The 22,383-nt window shown below is 39.7% G+C and overlaps 1 protein-coding gene across 2 annotated transcripts in view; it reads left to right on the top strand.

Annotated features, from left to right (window-relative positions):
• EXTL3 (exostosin like glycosyltransferase 3) overlaps positions 1 to 20,678 on the top strand; it is a 151,834-nt gene extending 131,156 nt beyond the window's left edge. For both annotated transcript variants that reach the window (XM_038573706.1, XM_038573705.1), the window contains exons 5-7: positions 1,754 to 1,898; positions 7,681 to 7,809; positions 17,433 to 20,678. In XM_038573706.1, the coding sequence (XP_038429634.1) occupies positions 1,754 to 1,898; positions 7,681 to 7,809; positions 17,433 to 17,642 (484 nt within the window). In that variant the 3' untranslated portion in view covers positions 17,643 to 20,678. The remainder of the gene's footprint in view (positions 1 to 1,753; positions 1,899 to 7,680; positions 7,810 to 17,432) is intronic.
• Positions 20,679 to 22,383: the final 1,705 nt, after the last annotated feature.

Below are 22,383 nucleotides of genomic sequence, written 5' to 3'. Positions count from 1 at the left end.
CCCAGTGGTATTTATTAGCAATTCTTACATTCTATAAATATCAAAATATATTGAAAACATCTTACAGCTTTTAGGTTAGTCATTTGGAGTTATTTTTAGGAAGTAAGTTAGGGCTCAGGTAGGACTTGGGTAGGAGATGCCAGAAGGCCCATGAAGAAGGCAGTTATATTGTGATACAAGTTGTGGTTTCTCATCTATAGGATTCAATTAATTGCCTTCAAACTTAATAGGTGAGGAATTCTTTTGGAATGACATCTTTTGTGTTTTATGAATTGAAGTTCTATGTGAGTGATGAGAGTTTCTCGAGCAGTTTATTTTTTTATTTTTATTTTTTAAAAGATTTTATTTATTTATTCATGGGAATAAGAGAGGCAGAGACACAGGCAGAGGGAGAGGCAGGCTCCCCATAGGGAGCCCGATGCAGGACTTGATCCCAGGACCCCAGGATCACGACCTGAGTTGAAAGCAGATGCGCAGCCTCTGAGCCACCCGAGTGCTCCTCTTGAGCAGTTTAAATCTTGTTCTGGAGTGAGCTGGATTAGGGATATAGCAGTTTTTTTTCTTTACAAGACTCCTGAAGCACTTCTTTAGGGCCATAGTGTTCTATAGAGTATAAGTGCTTTCAGCTTTATGATTTTAGCCTGTAAAGTTGGGGAACTGAATTACTTTGCTCTACCTTATCTATAAATTTGGGGGTGATATAAAAGTTTATCCTGAAAACATGCTGTCTTTTCAATGTATTTTTTTTTTAAAGATTTTACTCACTTGAGAGAGAGAGAGAGTGCAAGTGTGCACATGAGTGGGGGGAGGGACAGAGGGAGAGGGAGAAGCAGGCTCCCCGTTGAGCAGAGCCCAGTGTGGGGCTTGATCCCAGGACCCTGAGATCATGACCTGAGCCAAAGGCACATGCTTAAGTGGCTGAGCTGCCCAGGTGTTCTTCAATTTATTATTTCTTGCATTTATGAATCTTTCATTTGTATGGTCCTGTAGATCACTTTTTTGTTTTTTTTTATTACATTTTTAAATTTAAATTCAATTTGCCAACATATAGTATAATACCCAGTGCTCATTCCATCAAGTTGGATCACTTCTTTTGATGGTACAGGTTTCTGCCTCAGGTCTGCCCAAATCAGGAACTAAGACTGTTGCACCTTACTCCAGGCAACAGTCTCCTGTGGTTAAATCAGTGTTCTGCAAGCTTTTTTCTTTTTATGGTGTATCTTCCAGTAAGAGAAAAGTTAAGTATGTAATATACATAAATTATATACAAATCCTATTGTGCTCATTAAAAACAAAACTTTTCAGAAGAAAAATAAAAATAGAAAATAGCACAGAAAAAAATCAAAACTGTTTTGAGAATTAAGATTAAAAATAAATAGAACTAGAAATTGGTATCTTCTTCCTGCTTCTTAGCAGATTGCTGTATGTATGCCATTTTGGAGACTCTTTAGTTATCTCCTTTCCTATTCTGGCCTGATTCTTTCTGTAAAGGCTGGAGAAGTGCTGGCTGCCAGATGTTAGAAGAGCAACAAGCAGATGGATATTAAAGAAGTTACATGTAGCACTGTTTGCTTGTTCTTATCCAGTTTGGCCTGTGATTGATTTACATTATTTAAAAATTTTTAAGAGGAAAAAAGAAATAATAGCCCAAGGGGGCCAGAGCCTGCAAAATAGAAGCAATAATTTCAACTGTTTCTGAACATCTTAGAACTTTGTACTCACACTCAGTGTGCATCTACTTGTGTTTTCTGAGGGTGTGGAGAGAAGCACGGGACCGCATTGTGGGTTTCCCCGGCCGTTACCATGCATGGGACATCCCTCACCAGTCCTGGCTCTACAACTCCAATTACTCCTGTGAGCTGTCCATGGTGCTGACAGGTGCTGCCTTCTTTCACAAGGTAAGAAAATAGTTGGTAAGATTGGTGTGAACTTGGTTAAGAGTGAGCCTTTGTGTGTTGGTGAAATGTTGCCCTAAAGTTAGCCCTCCTAATGTTTCTTATATGTCTCTTTTATGTCAGATGTAAGTTATTTCTATTGTTAAAGATTGTATACAAGATGCTCAGAGCAACTCTGGAATACAAAGTTAAGGTGGGAAGGCTCCCTGCACAATTGCATATAGGCTATTAGGGAAATTAGTTTGTCTTTTTGGGTGTTAGTTCTTCTTTTGTAAACTTGAGAGCTTTGGGCTAAAATACTGTTGTTTTACCATTGCCATCTCAGATATGGCCTGGTCAGCAGAAGGCTGGTTCTCTTCTGACTCAGGCTAACCCATCACCATCTCAGACTCCAGCATGAGCCTCTGTTGTGGTTTGGCAAGTTTTGTTTATTCCTTGGAGCTTTCACCATGGCATACATCCCAATTTTTATTGAATATCCAAAATGCAAACCCCTCTAGTCAGTATTTCTCTCCTGTATTGTTATTGCTAAGATTTTTTTTTTGTGTGTGTGTGTGTTTTCCTGATTCATCTTTCATCTGGATCTTTTCTGTTCTGTAAAGCAGCCACTGGCCACACATGGATATTGAGTACTTGAAATGAGACTGGTCAGTATTGAGATGGTTGTTAAGTGTAAAGTGCACACCAGACTTTGATATGTTAAAATGCAATTATTTTGGATACACTGGGTTAAATATATTCTAATTAATTTTACTGTGTCTCTTTTTAAAAATGTGGCTAGTCGGGATACCTGGGTGTCTCAGTTCAGTATCTGACTTTGGCTCAAGTCTATCTCAGGGTCCTGGGATCGAGTCCTGTGTTGGGCTCTGCTCTCAGTAGGAGGTCTGCTTGTCTCTCTCCCTCTGCCCTGCTCATGCTTCCTTTGTCTTTCTCACATATAAATTGATAAAATCTTTTAAAAAGATGTGCTATTAGAGAATTTAAAGTGACAGATGTGACTCACATTATATATCTTTTTTTTTTTTAATTATTTATTTATTTATTTATGATAGGCACACAGTGAGAGAGAGAGAGGCAGAGACACAGGCAGAGGGAGAAGCAGGCTCCATGCACCGGGAGCCCGATGTGGGATTCGATCCCGGGTCTCCAGGATCGCGCCCTGGGCCAAAGGCAGGCGCCAAACCGCTGCGCCACCCAGGGATCCCTCACATTATATATCTTAATGTTGCTCTATACCTTCCCTCACAAGTACTTCTTCTGGGCTCTGAAGAATCCCTCTTCTGAGATAGTCAAGTTGCCTGCACCCTCCACTTCACAAATGCCTCCTCTATCTCCTTGATCTGATTAAAATACAACTATTTTCTAAGGCAGTGCTTCCCCCTTACCTTGTTCCTGTATTTCTTCCAGGGACAGTGATTGAGTCTATTTATTTCCCCAGATATGTACTTTGGGGAAGAGAAGGTATTAAAAAACCATTTTTATTGCTTAACGATGACACTTCTAGACAATTCTCAGCTTTCATATAAAATCTAGTTTGAGGCTCATAGCATCTGTCTTTTTGCTGCCATCTAGCAGCCTCCTACCAATTTTTTCCTGGTCATCAAAGATATTGGCACATGGCCCATTCCCCTGATCTCCCCTCCATGCTCTCTCTTATTTTGGTCAATTTCATTGCCCTCATGGAACACTCATGCACCACATGGTTTTCCCCATAAATGTCAGAAGTATCTCAGGCTTCTAGCTTCTGTATTTAGTGCTCTTCTTACTTTGTGTCTCTTCCCTAGATGTTCTCTCATATCTCAAGGTCTTGGCTGAGTACCTCCTATAGGCTGATAATTTCTGTGTCTGTATTCTAGCCTTGTTTGTTCCCTGAAGCCTGTACGCATATACTAATTGATTTCAGAACCTCCCCTGTATGTCCCTCTCGTACTTCAAACTGACATCCCAATTTTCTCCAGTCTTTGTTATATATTTCATATTTCAGATGCTGGCATCTTGTGACCCACCTCAAACAGAGCCTTGAGAGTCATCTTACTAGGGACATTTTGAACCAGCCTAAGAAATCATTACATTTTCAGCTTTTTTTTTTCTTTTTAAAACTTAATGTGTGAAGTTGTTATGCTTGTCCCACTCTTGAACCTCACTCTTGTGCTTATTTTCTAAACATGTGTGAGCTTTGGTTAGGATGGGGGGATGCTAGTAGAATTAGGAAGTATCTGGCTGAGAAACCATACCTAACTAGGAGTCCTTTATTTTCACATTGGTCATCTGAGAAAGAGCCACCAATTTCAGCATTGTCTATTCATACCTTGAGAATTTATTGGTCTTCTAAAAAGTCTGCCTGTTCTCAAATTATTTAAAGTTACAATAGCCAGATCCCCTCACTTTCAAGTAATAAATAAATTACTTAGTAGACCTTAGAATTTTTTTTTCCATTTGAAAAACTAGAGCAAAGGTTATAAAGTAGCAGCCTTCAAGTCTGTGGTTTACAGAAATGTTTATTTAGTCCCCCAGTGCTATCCCATACACTGCCAAGTTTTAAACACCAGAGAATTTTACAGAATCATCTGGACCTCAGTAAACATGAAGACCAGGTTGGACTTGGGCATTGTTCCTGCCAGGCACCAATTGGCTTAAGCTGCATAGCCACTGTTCCCTGTAGATAGGCGTGTATTCACTTACTTGCTTCACGACATTTTATTTTTCTTTAAAATGTCACTTACTGAGGCCCCAGCATGGCTTAGTTGGTTGAGCATCTGACTCTTGGTCTTGGCTCAGGTCATGGTCTCAGGGTCCTGGGACCGAGCCCCACAATGAGCTTCACACTTGTCATGGTGTCTGCTTGGGATTCTTTCCCTTCCCCTCTGCTTATCCCTCTGCTCACACTCACTTGCTCTCTCTCTCTCAAATAAATGAATAAAATCTTGAAAAAAATGTGACTTATTTACTTTACTTACCTTGTTTGGTCCTTGAAAGCAATGAAGTTGGTCATCCTTAATCCAGAGATCAAGTTTTTTTTTTTTTAAGTTTTTTTTTTATTATAAATACCTATCAATAAAAATTTTTAAATGTGTACCACACAGATGTGTATACTTATTTATAAATTAAATTTATATATGTACTACTGTACTTATGGAAATTTTTATAATGTTGAGATAAAGGTGAAATAAAGTTCCTTTTTTTTTTTTTTTTGAAGATTTTATTTATTCATGAGAGACAGAGGGAGAGAGAGACAGAGAGAGAGAGAGAGGCAGAGACACAGGCAGAGGGAGAAGCAGGCTCCATGCAGGAAGCCTGATGTGGGACTTGATCCCAGGACTCCAGGATCATGCCCTGGGCTGAAGGCAGGTGCTAAACAGCTGAGCCATCCAGGAATCTCCTGAAATAAAGTTTCAAAGTATTCTCACTGAATTCTTAAATTTTAGTGAAAGCAATATGATTGAATATGCTTTATTTATTTAAAGCATTTTTAAAAAAGATTTATTTATTTGAGAGAGAGGGAGAGAGTGCAGAGGAGGAGGAACACAGGGTGAGGGAGAGAGAGAACCCCAGGTAGACTTCCCACCCATCAGGGAGCCTAATGTGGGTCTTGATCTCATGACTCTGAGACCACAGCCGGAGCTGAAACCAAGAGTCAGACGTTTAACTGATTGAGCCACTCGAATGCCCCTAACATTTCAGTTTTGTTTTGTTTTGTTTTGTTTTTTTTTCTAAAGATTTTATTTATTTATTCATGAGAGACACAGAGACAGACATAGGCAGAGGGAGAAGCAGGCTCTCCAGGGGGAAGCCCGATGCAGGACTCAATCCCAGGACCCGAGATCATGCTCTGGCCAAAGACAGACGCTCTCAAACACTGAGCCACCCAGGTGTCCCAACATCTTGTTTTAATTACAGTTAGTTAACATACAGTGTTATATTAGTTTCAGGTATATTATTTTTAATTCTGATTTGACACTGTTATGGTAAGTCAGGGCTCTATTTCTAAATTAAACACATTTTGGATAATTGATTTTAGTCACTGTTTCTGTATTGCTGTGCTTATTAAGTCATGATGCTCATCCACTAAATGTGTTCAAATTGGACGAGAATTATCATCTTCTTTATTGCCATTTAATTTTTTTTCAGCAAACTAATGAGAAAGTGTTACTTTTTCTTAGAGTAGGTTTTAAATCCATTGAAACTTCATTTAAAATATTTTAAAACAGCTTACAAAGTTTTTATATGATTTAAAATGTATCAATATGAAGGTGTTTATTGATTTATGGCATCAATCATAATCACATGATGGTGGAAATACTTCTAAATATTTTTTTTCATGATGCTTTCTCCATTTTTATAAAAAAGGCAATTCTTCTTGTTATGTGTACTTTCCCTTGTTGAGTATATGGATTGTGTTCAGTAAATATATTCTCATTACCATACTAATGACAGCACTGGACATTTAAGGGATCAACAAATTGCAATTGTCTGTCTTTTTATAAAAGAAAAATATAATTCATCTTTTAAGTTCACCATCTTTTAAGTTCTTTGCCACAAGATAACCAGCAAACCACTGTGTGGTACAAAGATTTTCTGATCGTTATTTCACTACATAGATTCTAACTATTTAAGGTAATAAAATATATATAAATCAGTTTTATTGGGCACCTCACCTAATCATTCATCAGCAGCAGCATTACAACACATCATAGTTAGTATGTGCCTTGTTTATAGCATTTGTCCATTTCTGTGGCATAAATATTCTTACCATGGTTGATTTCAAGTTATAGACAGGAGTCACTGAACTTGTAGTAGGGAAAGGATGGGGAAGTTCTGTAGTATTTTCACCATATAGATGATAGACATAAATAACCTCAAGATAATAGTAAAATGTAATAAACAATAGTAAAATGAAGCTAAGAAATGGTGTACTTTAGGTATTCATTGGTTATCAATATAACTTGTTTAATTTTAAGTTTATATAATTATATTTTTAATAATGGCTATTTTTCATAAAACCTTATGAAATTCCTAAGCAGTCTCATAAAATTCCTGAAAATTTATCAGTTGACATTCATTGACAGGTGTGAGCCAGCTTTAGCATACCATTTTGTGGGCTTTTCAGGACATTTTAAGAACATAGGCCTTTATTCTGGGTGAGATGAAAAGCTATTGAGGGGTTTGTAGTGACATATTCAATTGGACTTATGTTTGAATATGATCACTCAGCTGTGCATAGAATGGACAGGAGGAGAGAAAATATCGGAGCAGGGAAACTGTTTAAGAAACTATATGAATAATCCAGGCAAGAGATGATGGTGGCTTGGAGCAGGGAGTAGCCAGTGGCAATGATTAAGAAGTGATCAGAATCTAGAATCCATAAGTGGAAGAACTGAGGGATTGGATGTTTTATGGCTCTATAACCAGTTTTCCCCCTTATTCATCTCTTATTGCCATTGTCACAGATAGAATGCTGTTCAACTAAACCACTGTCCGACCTAATTTGATAAATCATTATATTATTGTAAAATCACTGAGGTACGAAGGACCTCAAAAGCGGGTGATAATGGCAATTTGGATGGGAGGATTCTTTATTGCAGAAGATCTGCCTTATAGGATAGCATTCCTGGCCCCAACTTCCTAAATAAAGGGAGTAGTGATTCCATTGGTGATTGTCACACCCAACCTCCTCCCCACCCCCCCTATGCTTCCCAACAGCCCCTAGATTCATGTATATTTTGGCTGAAAGCCAAAGAATTTTGGCCTCTAACAGACTATGTGATTCTTTTTCTACTCCCAACAGTATTATGCCTACCTGTATTCTTACGTGATGCCCCAAGCTATCCGAGATATGGTGGATGAATACATCAACTGTGAGGACATTGCCATGAACTTCCTTGTCTCCCACATCACTCGGAAACCCCCCATCAAGGTGAGGGTCCCAGTACTTATTGGATTGGGGGGTGCATGTATATTTAATTCACTTATGTTGCAGTAGTGTGGATTGAAGCTCACCCTACCTCAGAGTCCTCATCTGTAATTGTCTTTGGGTTAATTTTTCTTTGAGTTGTTAATATATGGACTCTTCACTACTAAGGCATAAATGGACAGAACTCAGGGGGTTTGGAACATCGATGGGAAAAATGTTCTATCTTTAATTTTTGTTAATATCCTAACTGGGATTTAGCATTCCCATCAGTTAGGAAACATGTGTCAGTTCCTAAGAGTATTTGCAGTAACTGTGATTTGTCACCAGTAGAACTCATAGATATTTTCATATCATATTACTTTTGTTGCTACATCTTAAAGTATTATTTATGTTCATTAGTACTTTATTTTTTTTAAAGATTTTATTTATTCATGAGAGACACACAGAGAGAGAGAGAGAAAGAGAGAGAGAGAGAGGCAGAGACACAGGCAGAGGGAGAAGCGGACTCCACGCAAGGAGCCCAACGTGGGACTTGAACCCGGGTCTCCAGGATCAGGTCCTAGGCTGAAGGTGGCGCTAAACTGCTGAGCCACTGGTGCTGCCTGCCACTGGGGCTGCCCTAAAGCAGTGTTTTCTAATCATGTGACCCATCAGTAAAAAAATTTTGAAACTGCAACACCAATGTATTTATAAAATACATTTATATATTTTTGTATATATATGTTATAAAAAACTATATTACATAATAAAACATACAAAGAAAGGAAATTAAGAAGGATGATACAGGAGCTATCTTATAAAATGAAGTTTAAACATTTACTTAGCCAATATAATGGATTATATTTTATATGGGAACATTCCAGGTAATTTAGTCTATGAGAAGTATTAGTGTCATGCACAGTAATAGGAAAATCCTTTAATAGATGTTGAGAACCTCTTTTACCAGAGAATTAAGATGTTTACTTATGCTTCCTCCCTCTTTATTACCTAAGCCACCCATCTTCTAAATGCCTATTTTGAAATCCTTTATTCTGAATGAAGCCTATTTATAGTCTAGATCTTTCTCCTTCTTGAAAGATAACATTATTCAAACCAATAAGAAATTAACTCCCTGTTCTCTAGTCAATTTTGTGAAAGATATTAACATTTTTGAAAGAACACTGCTCATCACATGAAGTCATATCTTCTCAGTCATAACAAGGAAAAGGATAGTAAAAATCTGAAGTATTTATAGCAAAAAAAAAAAAGAATGACTATTTTACAACATAAAATAGTATAAATATCTGGCACTATTAAAGTTAAGTAAAATTAGTTAAAATATTTAGTTCAAACTGATTCTATATTATCAAGTATATAACTGGACTCAGAATTTGAAGACATTCTTAATTTATTGAGCTTTTGATTTTTTTTTTTTTTAAGTAAGCTCCACACTCAGCATGGGGTCCAGTGCAAGGCTTGAACTCACCACTTTAAGATGAAGACCTGAGCTCAAATCAAGAGGCAGATATTTAACCGACTGAGCCATCCAGGCGCCTCTACTGAGCTTTTGATTTAAAAAAGTCATCTTACTCTTGAATCAAATGCTGCTTATATTCCCATAAGGTTGAGAAAATTCACAGAGAATACTCATTTGTCAAGTTTCATTTGGTAAGGATCATGGATAACGTGCAAATTATTTCTGTCCCACTCTCTACACTGAAGAGACAGTTTGGCCTAATAATATGGTAGACAAACACGCTTTAATAAGGATGAAAAAATCATCATGTCTGTGAATGCTTCAGGTGACTGGTGATATTATTAGGGACCTAATCACTCAGATTACTTTACATTTTCATGGATAATGTCTTCAGATCTACTAGGGAAGTATAAATAGAAGCATACATCTTGGATGAAGTTTAATCCCTGGCCACATAAGAAAAAAATAAAAGAAAATTGCATTGATCATTAATTTCTTTCTAAGACCACTATCTCCCTACCTTAAAGTTTGTAACGAAGTGTGCTTTTCATTTAACATCATGTAAAATGAGAACAAATATTTTCGTTTTATATTTATTTATTTTAACATCTATCCCTGAACCTGGGAAACACATTATTACACTTCTATATAAATAATTGTAACAATTATTATCCACAGTTTAAAAAAAGTTCATGCATTATTTTGCTACTTATTTTTCTTTTGTGAGGCTTTAGCAGAAGGCCCAGGAATAGGAAAAACTATGGAGTAATCGGGAGTTAATGCTGGACTATACTTAGGAAAAGGTTTGATTAGGTATAAATGGATGCATAAGGCCCCCAGATTGCCTTTCTCTCTCTCTCTCTCTGTTGCATGCACACAAGGTCCTCTGTTTACCACTCTACTACCACTAAAGATATGATTTGAGGGCAGCCCCGGTGGCGCAGTGGTTTACGCTGCCTGCAGCCCAGGGCGTGATCCTGGAAACCCTGGATCGAGTCCCATGTCAGGCTCCCTGCATGGTGCCTGCTTCTCCCTCTCCCTGTGTCTCTGTCTCCCTCTCTCTCTGCGTCTCTATGAATAAATAAAGTCTTTAAAAAAAATAAAAATAAAGATATGATTTGAGTATCATTAGCATAGGCTGGTGGTTACTTAATCTATAACTTACCTTCAAAATATAAGAAGAATAAAATATCCACCCAATTATTATTAACTCATGGCACTGATATACATGAAGGTAAAATTATTTTATAAAATTAAATAATATGCCTTTTAACAATAATGGCAATAAGATCTTAATCATTAGCTTATTAACCCTAAGGACATCGGGTATAAATCTATAATATAAATACTGACAAATCATAGTCGTAGATACTATTAGTTTGAACCGACAAAGAGATTCTCAAGTATTAACTGTTGCAAAGTCTTTACCAGGCCTCAGTCCCTACCAGAAGAGCTTTCACTTGTCTAAACCTACAATGATGACCTAGAACTGCACTTTCTGTGCACTAAGTATGAAATTATTATATTCTGGTCAAATCTGATCACTGACTCAAAGACAGAACTCAATTTTTTAGAATTCTGAGGGCACTTGTGATTTTTGTTTTTGAGTAAATATCTTTCATAGTATTACTTATGTGCCTGGCATACACTCTCTCTCTCTGTGTCTCTCATGAATAAATAAATAAAATCTTAAAAAAAAAAAAAAAAAGAAAACACTGCTTTAGTGAAAGCAGTATAAATATCTTTTTGTGTCAGATGAAATAATTTGCAGGGTTATGGACTTTTCCCCTGTGGTTGGATGCTGGCATCTGGGATGAGGAGAAAGATTTTTAGGTGTAGAACCAAGTAGAATCCCATACATAGACACAGTTTGATAATATTCTTCTCTTGACACATTCTTGACAGGGAGGGTGGTGGGAAGAGTGGTAACTCATTGCTCCCTCTAAACCACAAGAGTCCTGTGGGAACTGGAGAAGTAGGGAGCCCTGGTGGGAGTGAGAGGGAGAAGTGGGAAGACTGGTGGGTTCCTTCACAGAGCCCAGTACTGTTGAAGTCCTGTCTCCCTCAGACTTCTGGCTGTGTGGTGAGCTGCCCTTGGAGCACTGACCGGTGCTCACCACTTTTTCACCTCTGGAGACTCGGGTTGTGACGGCTGTTATAGGCTATATGTGATGTTTAATTTTTAGTTAAAAATTATGGGATGGGCCATTCAGTCTTGATTTTTTCCCTCAATTTATAATAGTAATAATAATTTTTAATTATTTGGGAAATGACAGATATATTCAGAAAGATATAGAAATTACTCAGGCCTTTTGGCATGTTTCTTTTGGGTTCTCTGGTTCCATATCTGGTGGTAGCTTCTTTATTTTTTTTTTTTAAACATGTACTTTTTTTTGTAGTCTGCTTTTAAAGTTAACAGTAAATTTTCTGGTTCTGGCAATATTGTGGACTAGGCAACCTAAAAAATACCATGTTTTTAGTGTTCACATAGCAAACTTTTTTTTTCAGTGTATAGTTGGGCTTGTGAAGTAAGAGAATTGCCAGAAAGGAAGAGAGAACTAAAAATTAGAGTGGCAAATGTAGGGTGTCACTGGTGCTTCCTTGGGAGGGATGCTGATAGCTTATCTTCTAGAGGCTTGTGTTTTATCACTCATATGAAAAAGGGTGAAGAAGCTTTGGGCCTATTAAAGGCAAAAAACTGGAACTGAGATCTCCTACCTGTTGTCCCAGGAAGATGGCAGGCAACTTGTTGATTTTAACCTGTATTTTGGAGGTTAAAATGGGGAAAAAGAATAGATTGAGAATTTTAAATAATCTGAGCTTTCATAGGTTTGGAGACTCATGCTGTATGAAAATTAAACCTAGCCATTGATATCTTTTGACTATTTGACAGAATAAGACCAAAACCTGCCTATTAAGAGACATTCCTCACCTCAGGCACACAGAACACCCACAGGTAAAGCCTCACTGCCGATGAGCTTGAAATCCGAAAGTACTAGCCACATGAAGGAACAAGTGACCTTGAGCAAAGTTAACAGATTTGACAAACAGGTTAGCTCTCCAAGAATCCCAAATAATCAAACCAATTGGCCAGACTATAATTAAGTAGGTTTTAAATGACTAAAGATAAAAACTAAGGAATTGAAAACACAAAAAGCTACAAATTGCTAAGAAAAAAGACCAAGTGGATTTGAAAAACCTAACTAGAACTAAGGAAATGAAAATTAGAATTACTAAAATGAAAATTTCTGTGAGTGGGATAGAAAGATCAGACTTAGCTGAAGAGAAAGTTAATCAGCTAGGAGAAAAATATAAAAAGTTTCTGAGAAAGAATTTCAGAGACATGCAGAGATAGAAAATAAGAAAGAGGTTAAGAGACATGGAGGATATAAGAAGATCCAACACAGAACCAAGAAAGGAAGAATAGAGAGGATAAGCGACAGGCAATTTTGAAATTTCTAGACTTTATTAAAAACATGAACATTATAGCAAACATAATACTTAATGATGAAGCTTTAGAAGATTCCCATTCAAATCGATATAAAGTGAGGTGATCCACTAAACAAATGGAAATAGAGACCATGTCTGTTTTCGCGATGAGGAGCTTGTATCATCAGGATAGCAGTTCTCCCCAAATCTAAAATTTCAAGGTAACTCTAATCAAAATCCTATTAGGATGTCTTATTCGGTTTAATTTGGTTTGGTGTGGAACTTGACAGACTTCTCAAATTCGTAAAGCAAAGGAAAGGCAAAAGAATAGCCAAGGCACTAGTGAGGAAGATGTGTACTTGCCTTGTTAGAACTCAGAAAATGCGATATTGGCACAGGGATTGGCAGGCAAACCAGTAGCACAAAGTGGAGTCCAGACACAGATCTGTGCATATAGGGAAACTCAACATATGATAAAGATGCCATTTACAGATGTGTGCTGGGATAATTGGTTATCTGTATGAAAAAGAAATTAAGGAATTTTAAGAAGTAGAAAGTACAAAATATAGAGGAAAAGATTGGTTTGAATACATTAAAATGAAAAGCTTTGTTCAACAAAATTCAGTATATGAAAAAACAAGCCGGGGGATCCCTGGGTGGCGCAGCGGTTTGGCGCCTGCCTTTGGCCCAGGGCGCGATCCTGGAGACCCGGGATCGAGTCCCACATCGGGCTCCCGGTGCATGGAGCCTGCTTCTCCCTCTGCCTATGTCTCTGCCTCTCTCTCTCCCTGTGTGACTATCATAAATAAATAAAAATTAAAAAAAAAAAAAAAAAAGAAAAAACAAGCCACACACTGGGGTATTTACAAAGCCTATAAATGACAAAGAATTAATACTCAGAGTAAAGAATTTCCAAATAAGAGAAAGAGCAGATAGATAGAAATAAAAGTATATATGGATGTACAGAACCAGCACTGCAGACCACTGAGGTATGAGTGTGAACTCTGTGTGTAATGCAAATTGTTAGGAAAAAATGAAATTGGGTTCCTATCTTACACCATATGCAGACTCACTTCCAGAGTGATTAATGATTTACATACAAAAGGGCAAAACCTAAAACTTGGAAAAGTTATGGAAGGGGGCATTTTTAAGACATTGGGGTAGAGAAAATTAATGAACTGTAGCTGCAAATATCAGTTGACGACTAAGCTCACATATAGTGAGTTTTTAAAAAGCTAACTGTAGAAGAATGCTTATGGTTTGATTTCACTTACATAAAGTCTAAAAAAATGCCAATCATTTGGATAAATACACATGTGGTAAAACCACTTTTTTATTTTTTTATTTTTTTTTAATTTATTTTTTATTGGTGTTCAATTTATAACATACAGAATAACCCCCAGTGCCCGTCACCCATTCACTCCCACCTCCCGCCCTCCTCCCCTTCTACCACCCCTAGTTCGTTTCCCAGAGTTAGCAGTCTTTACGTTCTGTCTCCCTTTCTGATATTTCCCACACATTTCTTCTCCCTTCCCTTATATTCCCTTTCACTATTATTTATATTCCCCAAATGAATGAGAACATATAATGTTTGTCCTTCTCCGATTGGCTTACTTCACTCAGCATAATACCCTCCAGTTCCATCCACGTTGAAGCAAATGGTGGGTATTTGTCATTTCTAATAGCTGAGTAATATTCCATTGTATACATGAACCACATCTTCTTTATCCATTCATCTTTCGATGGACACCGAGGCTCCTTCCACAGTTTGGCTATCGTGGCCATTGCTGCTATAAACATTGGGGTGCAGGTGTCCCGGCGTTTCATTGCATTTGTATCTTTGGGGTAAATCCCCAACAGTGCAATTGCTGGTTGTAGGGCAGGTCTATTTTTAACTGTTTGAGGAACCTCCACACAGTTTTCCAGAGTGGCTGCGCCAGTTCACATTCCCACCAACAGTGTATGAGGGTTCCCTTTTCTCCGCATCCTTTCCAACATTTGTTGTTTCCTGCCTTGTTAATTTTCACTGGTGTGAGGTGGTATCTTAAAACCACTTTTTTAAAGGAGGGAGGGGAAGGGAATTTTTAAAACAAAATTCAAGATAGCAGTTTCTATGGAAGGAAGATGCAGGATGAGATGATGGGATTATGGGTACTGAAAATGTTAGACTTCCTTTTTTTTTTACATGAAAGACAGGTACATACTTAAAGAATTATATATGTCTATACAAATATGAAGTACTTATATATGAAACATTTGCTACTACTGATCTATAACATATGAGTGAAATGTTTTTTAAAAGGGAAGAATATTAAAAAAAAAGGGAAGACTATAACAAACATGCATACCCAGCAGTTTTGCCAAATATTGACATTTTACCCTATTTCAGATGATATATTTTCCTAGTTTTTTAAAAGAAACTGAGTTACCTGGGTGGCTCAGTCTGTTAAGCATCCAACTCTTGATCTTATTGTCATGAGTTCAAGCCCCTCATTGTGTTCCAAGCTGGGTGTGGAGCCTACTTAAAAAAATAAAATAAAAATAGGCACCTGGGTGGTTCAGTGGTTGAGCATCTGCCTTCAGCTCAGGGAGTGGTCTCAGGGTCCTGGGATCAAGTCCCCCATCAGATTTCCCCTTGGGAGCCTGCTTCTCCCTCTGCCTATGTCTCTGCCTCTCTGTGTGTCTTTCATGAGTAAATACATAAAAATCTTCAAAAAAAAAATAAAAATTTAAACATTATAAATAGCGTAGATGTCTTGTATCACCTTCCCTCCCTCTATCCATTCCTCTCTTGCTAGGTCATGGGGTACATGTACCTTCAATTATACTTGTTAATACCAAACTTTCTTCAAAATAGACATACCAATGTGTACACACACCAGCACTGTATAACAGTTGCCTTTTTGACACACCTTTACTAACGTTTGGTACTGTCACACTTCCATTTTTGCCTGTTTGGTGGGTATAAACTGTATCCCATTTTTTAATTTTACATTTGCCTGGTTATTACAGAGGTTGAGCGTCTTTCTCCATGTTCAGTAATCCCACTTGCACACCATTGTCACTGGCGGCGGGGCGGGGCGGGGCGGGGCAGGGTGGGCCCAGGTGAAGCTGGGTTCCTGTAGGTGGGAGGCGCAGCTCAGAGCAGGCCGCAGAGCTCAGCCAGCAGAATGGCAGCGAGTCCATGTCTTTTTTCTCTTGAAGGATCAGTTTTGCCTCTTTTTGAACTTCATCTAAATGGAATCATACAGTATCTTGTCTCCATATCTCTCAATCTTGCTTTCATATTTTTTAAAGCTTTTGGTCAATATTTTCTATTGTGGGTAATAATTTTAAGTATACTTTTCATCACTAATTTTCTTCACACCCATCCATTCAGTATGCCTTTCATTCCTGTTCTGTTTGGTTCTTTTCGAGTCCCTTCTTTCTCTATCACACTTTAAGTAATCTTTCAAAATTTCAGTGCATGTATACCCTACTGTGCTAGTCACATCTGATAATCCTGCGATACTGCAGGCCTTTGGGGTCTGATTCTGTTATTTATTTCTATAGAGTCTCCCTCATGTGGCTCATTCCCTTTTTTGTGACTTTTGATTGTGAAATCATAGTCTTTGGGATTTTAGTTATGGCATTTCTAGGAGGCCTGAGTTTATACCTGAGAGGATTTGCATTTGCATCTGCCATATACCCTCAGTCAATACCTACTTGAGACCTGTTTAAGCTAAATTAGCATCTTGGTGCTTTTCAGGACACACAGGTAACATAAACTCTAGCCTCATGTGGGTGAGGGCCAGTGTGTGGTTCTACATTCTTGGAGGTGATGTTTCCTCTTTCGCTTAGAGCTAAGATGGGGAAAAAGACTGCTTTCTATGGAGCTGCCTCCAATCTGTGCAGCCTTCCATTAATTGGGTCCTGGTGTTTTAAAAAAATCTGCAGTAATGTTTTGTGGCTCTTGCCTCCCAAGCCTTTTAAAAACCAAAGTTCCTGGCTATCTCATTGGATTCAGGCTTTTCATTATTTTGGCCTTTGATGATTTAATTTCTGTCCTTAAATTTCATTTCCTTTCTTTCATTACAAGCTTGGCCATACATTTAAAGAGATAATTTATATAGTTACATTTAAAGAGATAATTTATATAGTTCGTCCTGCATTCTCAGGTATTCTGTGCTAAGGGAGTTTTTATGTTATTTGGTCTGTCACATTGCTGATAGTGAAGCTGTGATATTACTCTTTTACTCTTCTAATTGCTTGAAATTTCATCAGTGTCATCAAAACTACTATGGCTATAATACAACCACTTTCCCATGTCTTCAGATAAAATTTTTCTAAATATATTTTTTAGTGGATGTGTAGTATTTCATAATTATTTAACTTATTTAACTAGTCCCTTTTTATGGGTACTTTTCCAGTATTTTGCTGTGAAAAACATTGATGAAATGAACAACTTTATATGTACATCTTGCTGTGCAACCCAGGTAAATACTAGAGGTTGAGCTACTGAGACAAGTAATACTAAACGTTTTGCTCTCTACAGGTTAGGTTATTCGGAAAGAGCACCCTTTCCAACAATATGGCTATGTACGTGGGGGAAGGGAGCCAAGGCTTTGGTTCTCTGGTGAACGTGGCCACCTGGGGTCAGTGCGTTCACCAGGAAAATGGAAGCATTGGATTGGTTAGGCTGCAGGATTTCCATCCATCCTGGTAGCTGCCATTCTCACTGCGCTCTCTTCTCTATTCCCAGGTGACCTCTCGTTGGACTTTCCGATGCCCGGGATGCCCTCAGGCCCTGTCACACGATGATTCCCACTTTCACGAGCGGCACAAATGTATCAACTTTTTTGTCAAGGTGTATGGCTATATGCCCCTACTGTACACTCAATTCAGGGTGGACTCTGTGCTCTTCAAGACCCGCCTGCCCCACGACAAGACCAAGTGCTTCAAGTTCATCTAGGGGCATTGCAAGTTTTGGGGAGAGGATGAGCAGAGTTGGGGAGATGGCTCCTAAGGTTCCTAGACATTGAAGGACCTCAGGGACATCCGCTGGGTGGGTGGCCCAAACCCTTTATGGGGAGAGGCAGCGGAAAGAATGGAAAGGAAATAGCCTTCTTTCTCTTAAAGTCGGCCACACTGGGCCTGGAACCCTGGTCAGAGGACACAGGGGTTCCCTATACAGGGCACTGATAGCTTACACTGAGGACCATGGGGACTCCAGAGAGTCACTCACGCAGTTCATAAGCCCAGGACAGCTGGTTTGTGGTTTTTAAATTCAGTAACAACTATTATTATTATTTAAAAGGAGAAAGTTTCAGATTTGCCATTTGAGGCTTATTTATAGATGTGTGTGTATATATACATATACATATATGTACATATATGCACACACTCTCACATACATATACATATACGTATAAATATATATATTTGGGGGGAGTTTGAAATTTCTGCCTGTTTTACAAAGTGAGGGACCCACCAAGTCTTCTGATGTTCTGTACATTGGTGGAGATGGATCCTGGCCTTATGATATCTGGCGCATCCTTAAAGATCATCTCCGTATTCCCCAGGGCATCTGTGTGCAGAAACAAAAAAAGCCCGGCTTGGCCCTCCTCTGGGGCCCTGGACGAGAGAAGCCCTGTTGGTTTGTTCCTTCCTCCATCTGCTGCCACCTAGCGATCTGGAACTCGCATCCTCCTGTTGCTTGAGTCCATGAGGAGGACCTGCACTTTTGGGAAGAAGGGGGCTTCCCCGTGCTGGATTCAGTGTTTTTGAGGATTCATCACTAGTTCGTGCTGTCCCAGAACCTGTCCCAGCGCTCCCATTCTCTCCCATTTGAAAGAGAAGAATGAGGAAGGAGCAAGACCTGAAGACAGTGCTCCCAGGTGGCTTTTTTGTTTGGTCCTCCTTTTAAAACACATGTTGTACTTTGGCTTCAGGCTTTCCTGAAAGTTCTCTCTTGTGTAAGAGAAGAGAACTGGCAGCCTGCACTTTTGGCTGTGATCTGAAGTGCTTTGCAGGTTGGCCTAATCTCTGGCGTAGAAGGAGCAAGCACCCTTTGAGGACCCCTACCCGGCTGGCCGGGAAGTCTTAGAGCAAGGCACCTGCCTTGGGATAAATACCTTGGTGAAATTCACCTTCCCTTCTCCTTTGTCTGGACCTGTACCCCGTGTTACCTGTAGTTTTTAGATCCTCTAATGCCAGGTTGGTTCCAGGACCCCTCGAAATTTGGTGTGTGCCAGCACGGTAGGAAGATACAATTTGTTATGTTGAGCTCCAGTCCAGCCTGAGATGTTACAGGCGTTCATACCCATGTTACCACTTTCCACTCTGGGTTTACATTTCTGTTCCCTGGCTGAAATGGAAAATAAGCTATTTTTATTTTTATTTTTATTTTTATTTTGGTGGTGGAGGCAGTAGGGGAACTGAAGAGGGTGTTAGTGGCATCTGGCAGGGGTTTAGCCCATGACTTCTACCATTCTCCTGGACCCCACTTTCTTGCAGTGAAGTTGAATACAGGTGGTTTCCCGCAGCTGGACAAAAGCTCAGGTCTGTCCTGGTCATGTACATGCCTTAAGCCAGTTCCGTCTTCCCCAGACCTTGACACCCTGTGCTTCTATTTCTTGGGGGCACATTTTCCTCTGACCTGTCTTTACCAGCGGGGCTCTTCAAGTATCATTTTGAAGCCAGACTCTGTCCGGTTCGAGGGCCAGCTGGACTGAAGGGACCTCTCCTTAATGGGCAGATAAGACCGGGGCTGCTCCTAGGACCTGCGTCCTCCAGAGGTTCCCACTGGCATTTTCTTGTCACTCTCCTACAGAGGCAGCTACCCAGGAAATCCAATTCTGCTTCTCAGCAGCCCAGCAAAGGAGTCCAGACTCCCTGCATCCTAACTTTCTAACTACCCTTTCCTAGACTCCTGACTTTATTCTTTTTAGCGGTAGCCTTCTTCCCTCCGGGGAGCCAAAGAGTGTGGTGTTTTGAGCTATATATGTGGCTGCTATTTTTATCTTGTTTATTTTAATGTGAGAAACTCATAAACTGACTTTCAGTGGGACCTGGTGAGAGAAAAGAGCAGTCTGTGTTGGGACCCCCGATAGTGGAGCTGAGTTGTTGGGTCCCTGAATGCCATTGGTAGATGCAGGAGTAGCCGAGTGGTCTGAGATGATGGGTGACATCAAAGTCTACTGCAGAAAGGGTTACAACATCAGAGCCTCAAACAAAGCATATGCAGTATTTGGACCTAACAGGACAGTAACCTGAGGACTCCCAACAGCAGGCTCTGGCGGACACTGGCCATGTTCCTCAGGGACACTCTTAGTAGCAAGGGGCTGGGCAATCAGACCTTTTACAGTTGCTTGGTTAGGTGCTCCTGGAGAGCGGCTGTGTTTGGCAAGGTGGATCAGGGTGAGGCGCAGCTCCATGCTGCGAATGCCCTTGATGCCGATCTGTCCTGTTGGGAAACACAGATGTCATCTATACCACATAACTGTGACTGATATGGAACATGAAAAACAGCTCTGCAGATTCACATGGGTTTCCCCAGCTGTCCGCAGGTAACACCTCATTGCCTAGTCTTTGCTCCCAGGGCCCAGGACATCCTTGTCCCCAGCTAGCCAGTTTGCTCCTCACTGAGAGGGGCGTTCACCCAAGTGAGGGCCTCCCTGAGGTGCTCATCAGGCCGTTCTGAGCTTCTGCGCCCCTGGCAGCAGTTATCCATCTGGTGTGGATGGCTCCTCATGCCGAGGCCGGTGCACAGTCGGTGGGGTCCTATCTGGGTGGATGGGGAGTAGTCTCTTCAGTAGCTGCCTGCATGTGTGCTTAGGGAGCTCCTGGTTTGAAATGAGGATATTTTGCAGGGGGAAGCTCTCCGATGTCCATGCCATGTCCATCCATCCCACCCCCTTTTCCAGTTCATGAGCACAATAGTCTTATGTTGGATTTTTGTAAAAAAAAATAATAAAAATAATAAAAATAAATGGAGACTTTAACTCAAGCAGTGTGGAGGTCCTTTGTGATTTTTTTCAGCAGGGACAGAAGAGTGATCCAAGAGGAGGTGCCTGCCTGATTGCGGGGAACCACCATCGTGCAGCCAGGTGGGACGCCTCCCAGCATATGTCTGTGGGCTGTGTGATTTTGGTCCTGGAGCAGCCTGTGCACTTGAACCTGCGTGATTCTGTACACATGCATGGACATGGGCAGCCTTGCCTGGGCCTGTTTTTCTGGGGTTAGTCATTTGATCACCCAGAGAGGAATCTAGGTGTCCTTTTCTTTTTTTTTTTCCCCCTAATGTCCTTTAACTGATGTGAGTAGACTATAGGATGCTATGTACCATTTATATACCTCCATCCTTTTTTCATGGTGATTTATTTATTTATTTATTTTTAAAGATTTTATTTATTTATTCATTGAGACACAGCTAGAGAGAGAGACAGAGACACAGGCAGAGGGAGAAGCAGGTTCCACGCAGGGAGCCCGATGTGGGACTCGATCCCAGGGTCTCCAGGATCACACCCTGGGCTGCAGGCGGCGCTAAACCGCTGCGCCACTGGGGCTGCCCTCATGGTGATTTAAAAAAAGTGTGTGGCATGGTGCTGAGGAGGTAGTATGTTTAAATCTCAAAGAGAGGGTGGAAGTTTACATAATAAGTGCAAGAAGTCTGGTGTGTGGTGCACAGTAGAAATGAATGATTACTGGGGTGACGTACTGAGAATTTCTCTGTGGCTCTTTCTGCATTCCATGTATCTTAACACCAGCTCATTGTTCCAGACTCAGTGGAAGGCAGGTTTCAGGAAGCCTTCCTGTCTCAGAAACCACTGCTTGCCCCTGCCCTGTCTCCTGTTCAGCAGCTCATCCCGAGCACAATAGTGGTTCCTAGCCCTGCGTCCCACTCCACACTGTAAGCCTCCTGAGAACAGAACACAGAGTAAGTGCTGAATGGTTTTTTGATGAATGATTTGACAAAAAATCCAAAGAGGGTCCCAAAGGAATCAGTAGTGCTTTTGGAATAGAGCTAATGTATTATCAGATAGGTAAAGGAAGCCTGGCACATGATGGCTGAGAAGTCTTTTTTTTTTTTTTTTTTTTTAATCTTCATTGACAAAGGAAGATGAGAGCATACCAAGAATTAAAGACACAGAATGGATTCCAAAAGACATTATTAAAGTAGGGCGGGAAGCCTGACCATAGGGCCGGTCTGGTTTGTTACATAATTTCATCTGTTTCTTGATTTGGTTTGGTTTGTTTTTCAAGTTTTAAAATTTCAGTTAGTAAACTCTTGTTTTAATTCAGCAAATGGTTTTATCTTTCTCAATTTGTCTCCATGTTTGTGAAAGTACAAATTCTGGTCATACTGCAGGTCATAACATTTAACAACATACTGTTAAATGTTTAACATCCAACATTTAACATGTCATGTTAAATCTTACTTAACAGGACAACAACTGCAGGGTTATCATGTTAAGATTTAAACTATTTAGATTCTAGTTATTTAAACTATTGGTCCCAATATTTCATTATGTAAAAATAAGTATCTTATTTATAGTATAAATCCATATACCTAACAACCAATTTACTATACTTGCTTTGTATGTCTCTGTGTATCTATCCCTCTATCCATCTATCTGTCTCTCTATTCATCCTTTTTCCATCCGATTTTTGGTGCATTTCTAAGTGAATTGGTGACCTTAATACACTTTCTT

Source organism: Canis lupus, chromosome 25 (assembly GCF_011100685.1).
Source record: "Canis lupus familiaris isolate Mischka breed German Shepherd chromosome 25, alternate assembly UU_Cfam_GSD_1.0, whole genome shotgun sequence".
NCBI lineage: Eukaryota > Metazoa > Chordata > Mammalia > Carnivora > Canidae > Canis > Canis lupus.
The sequence above is the reverse complement of the archived record's forward strand: the minus strand, read 5'-3'. Positions and strand labels throughout refer to the sequence as shown.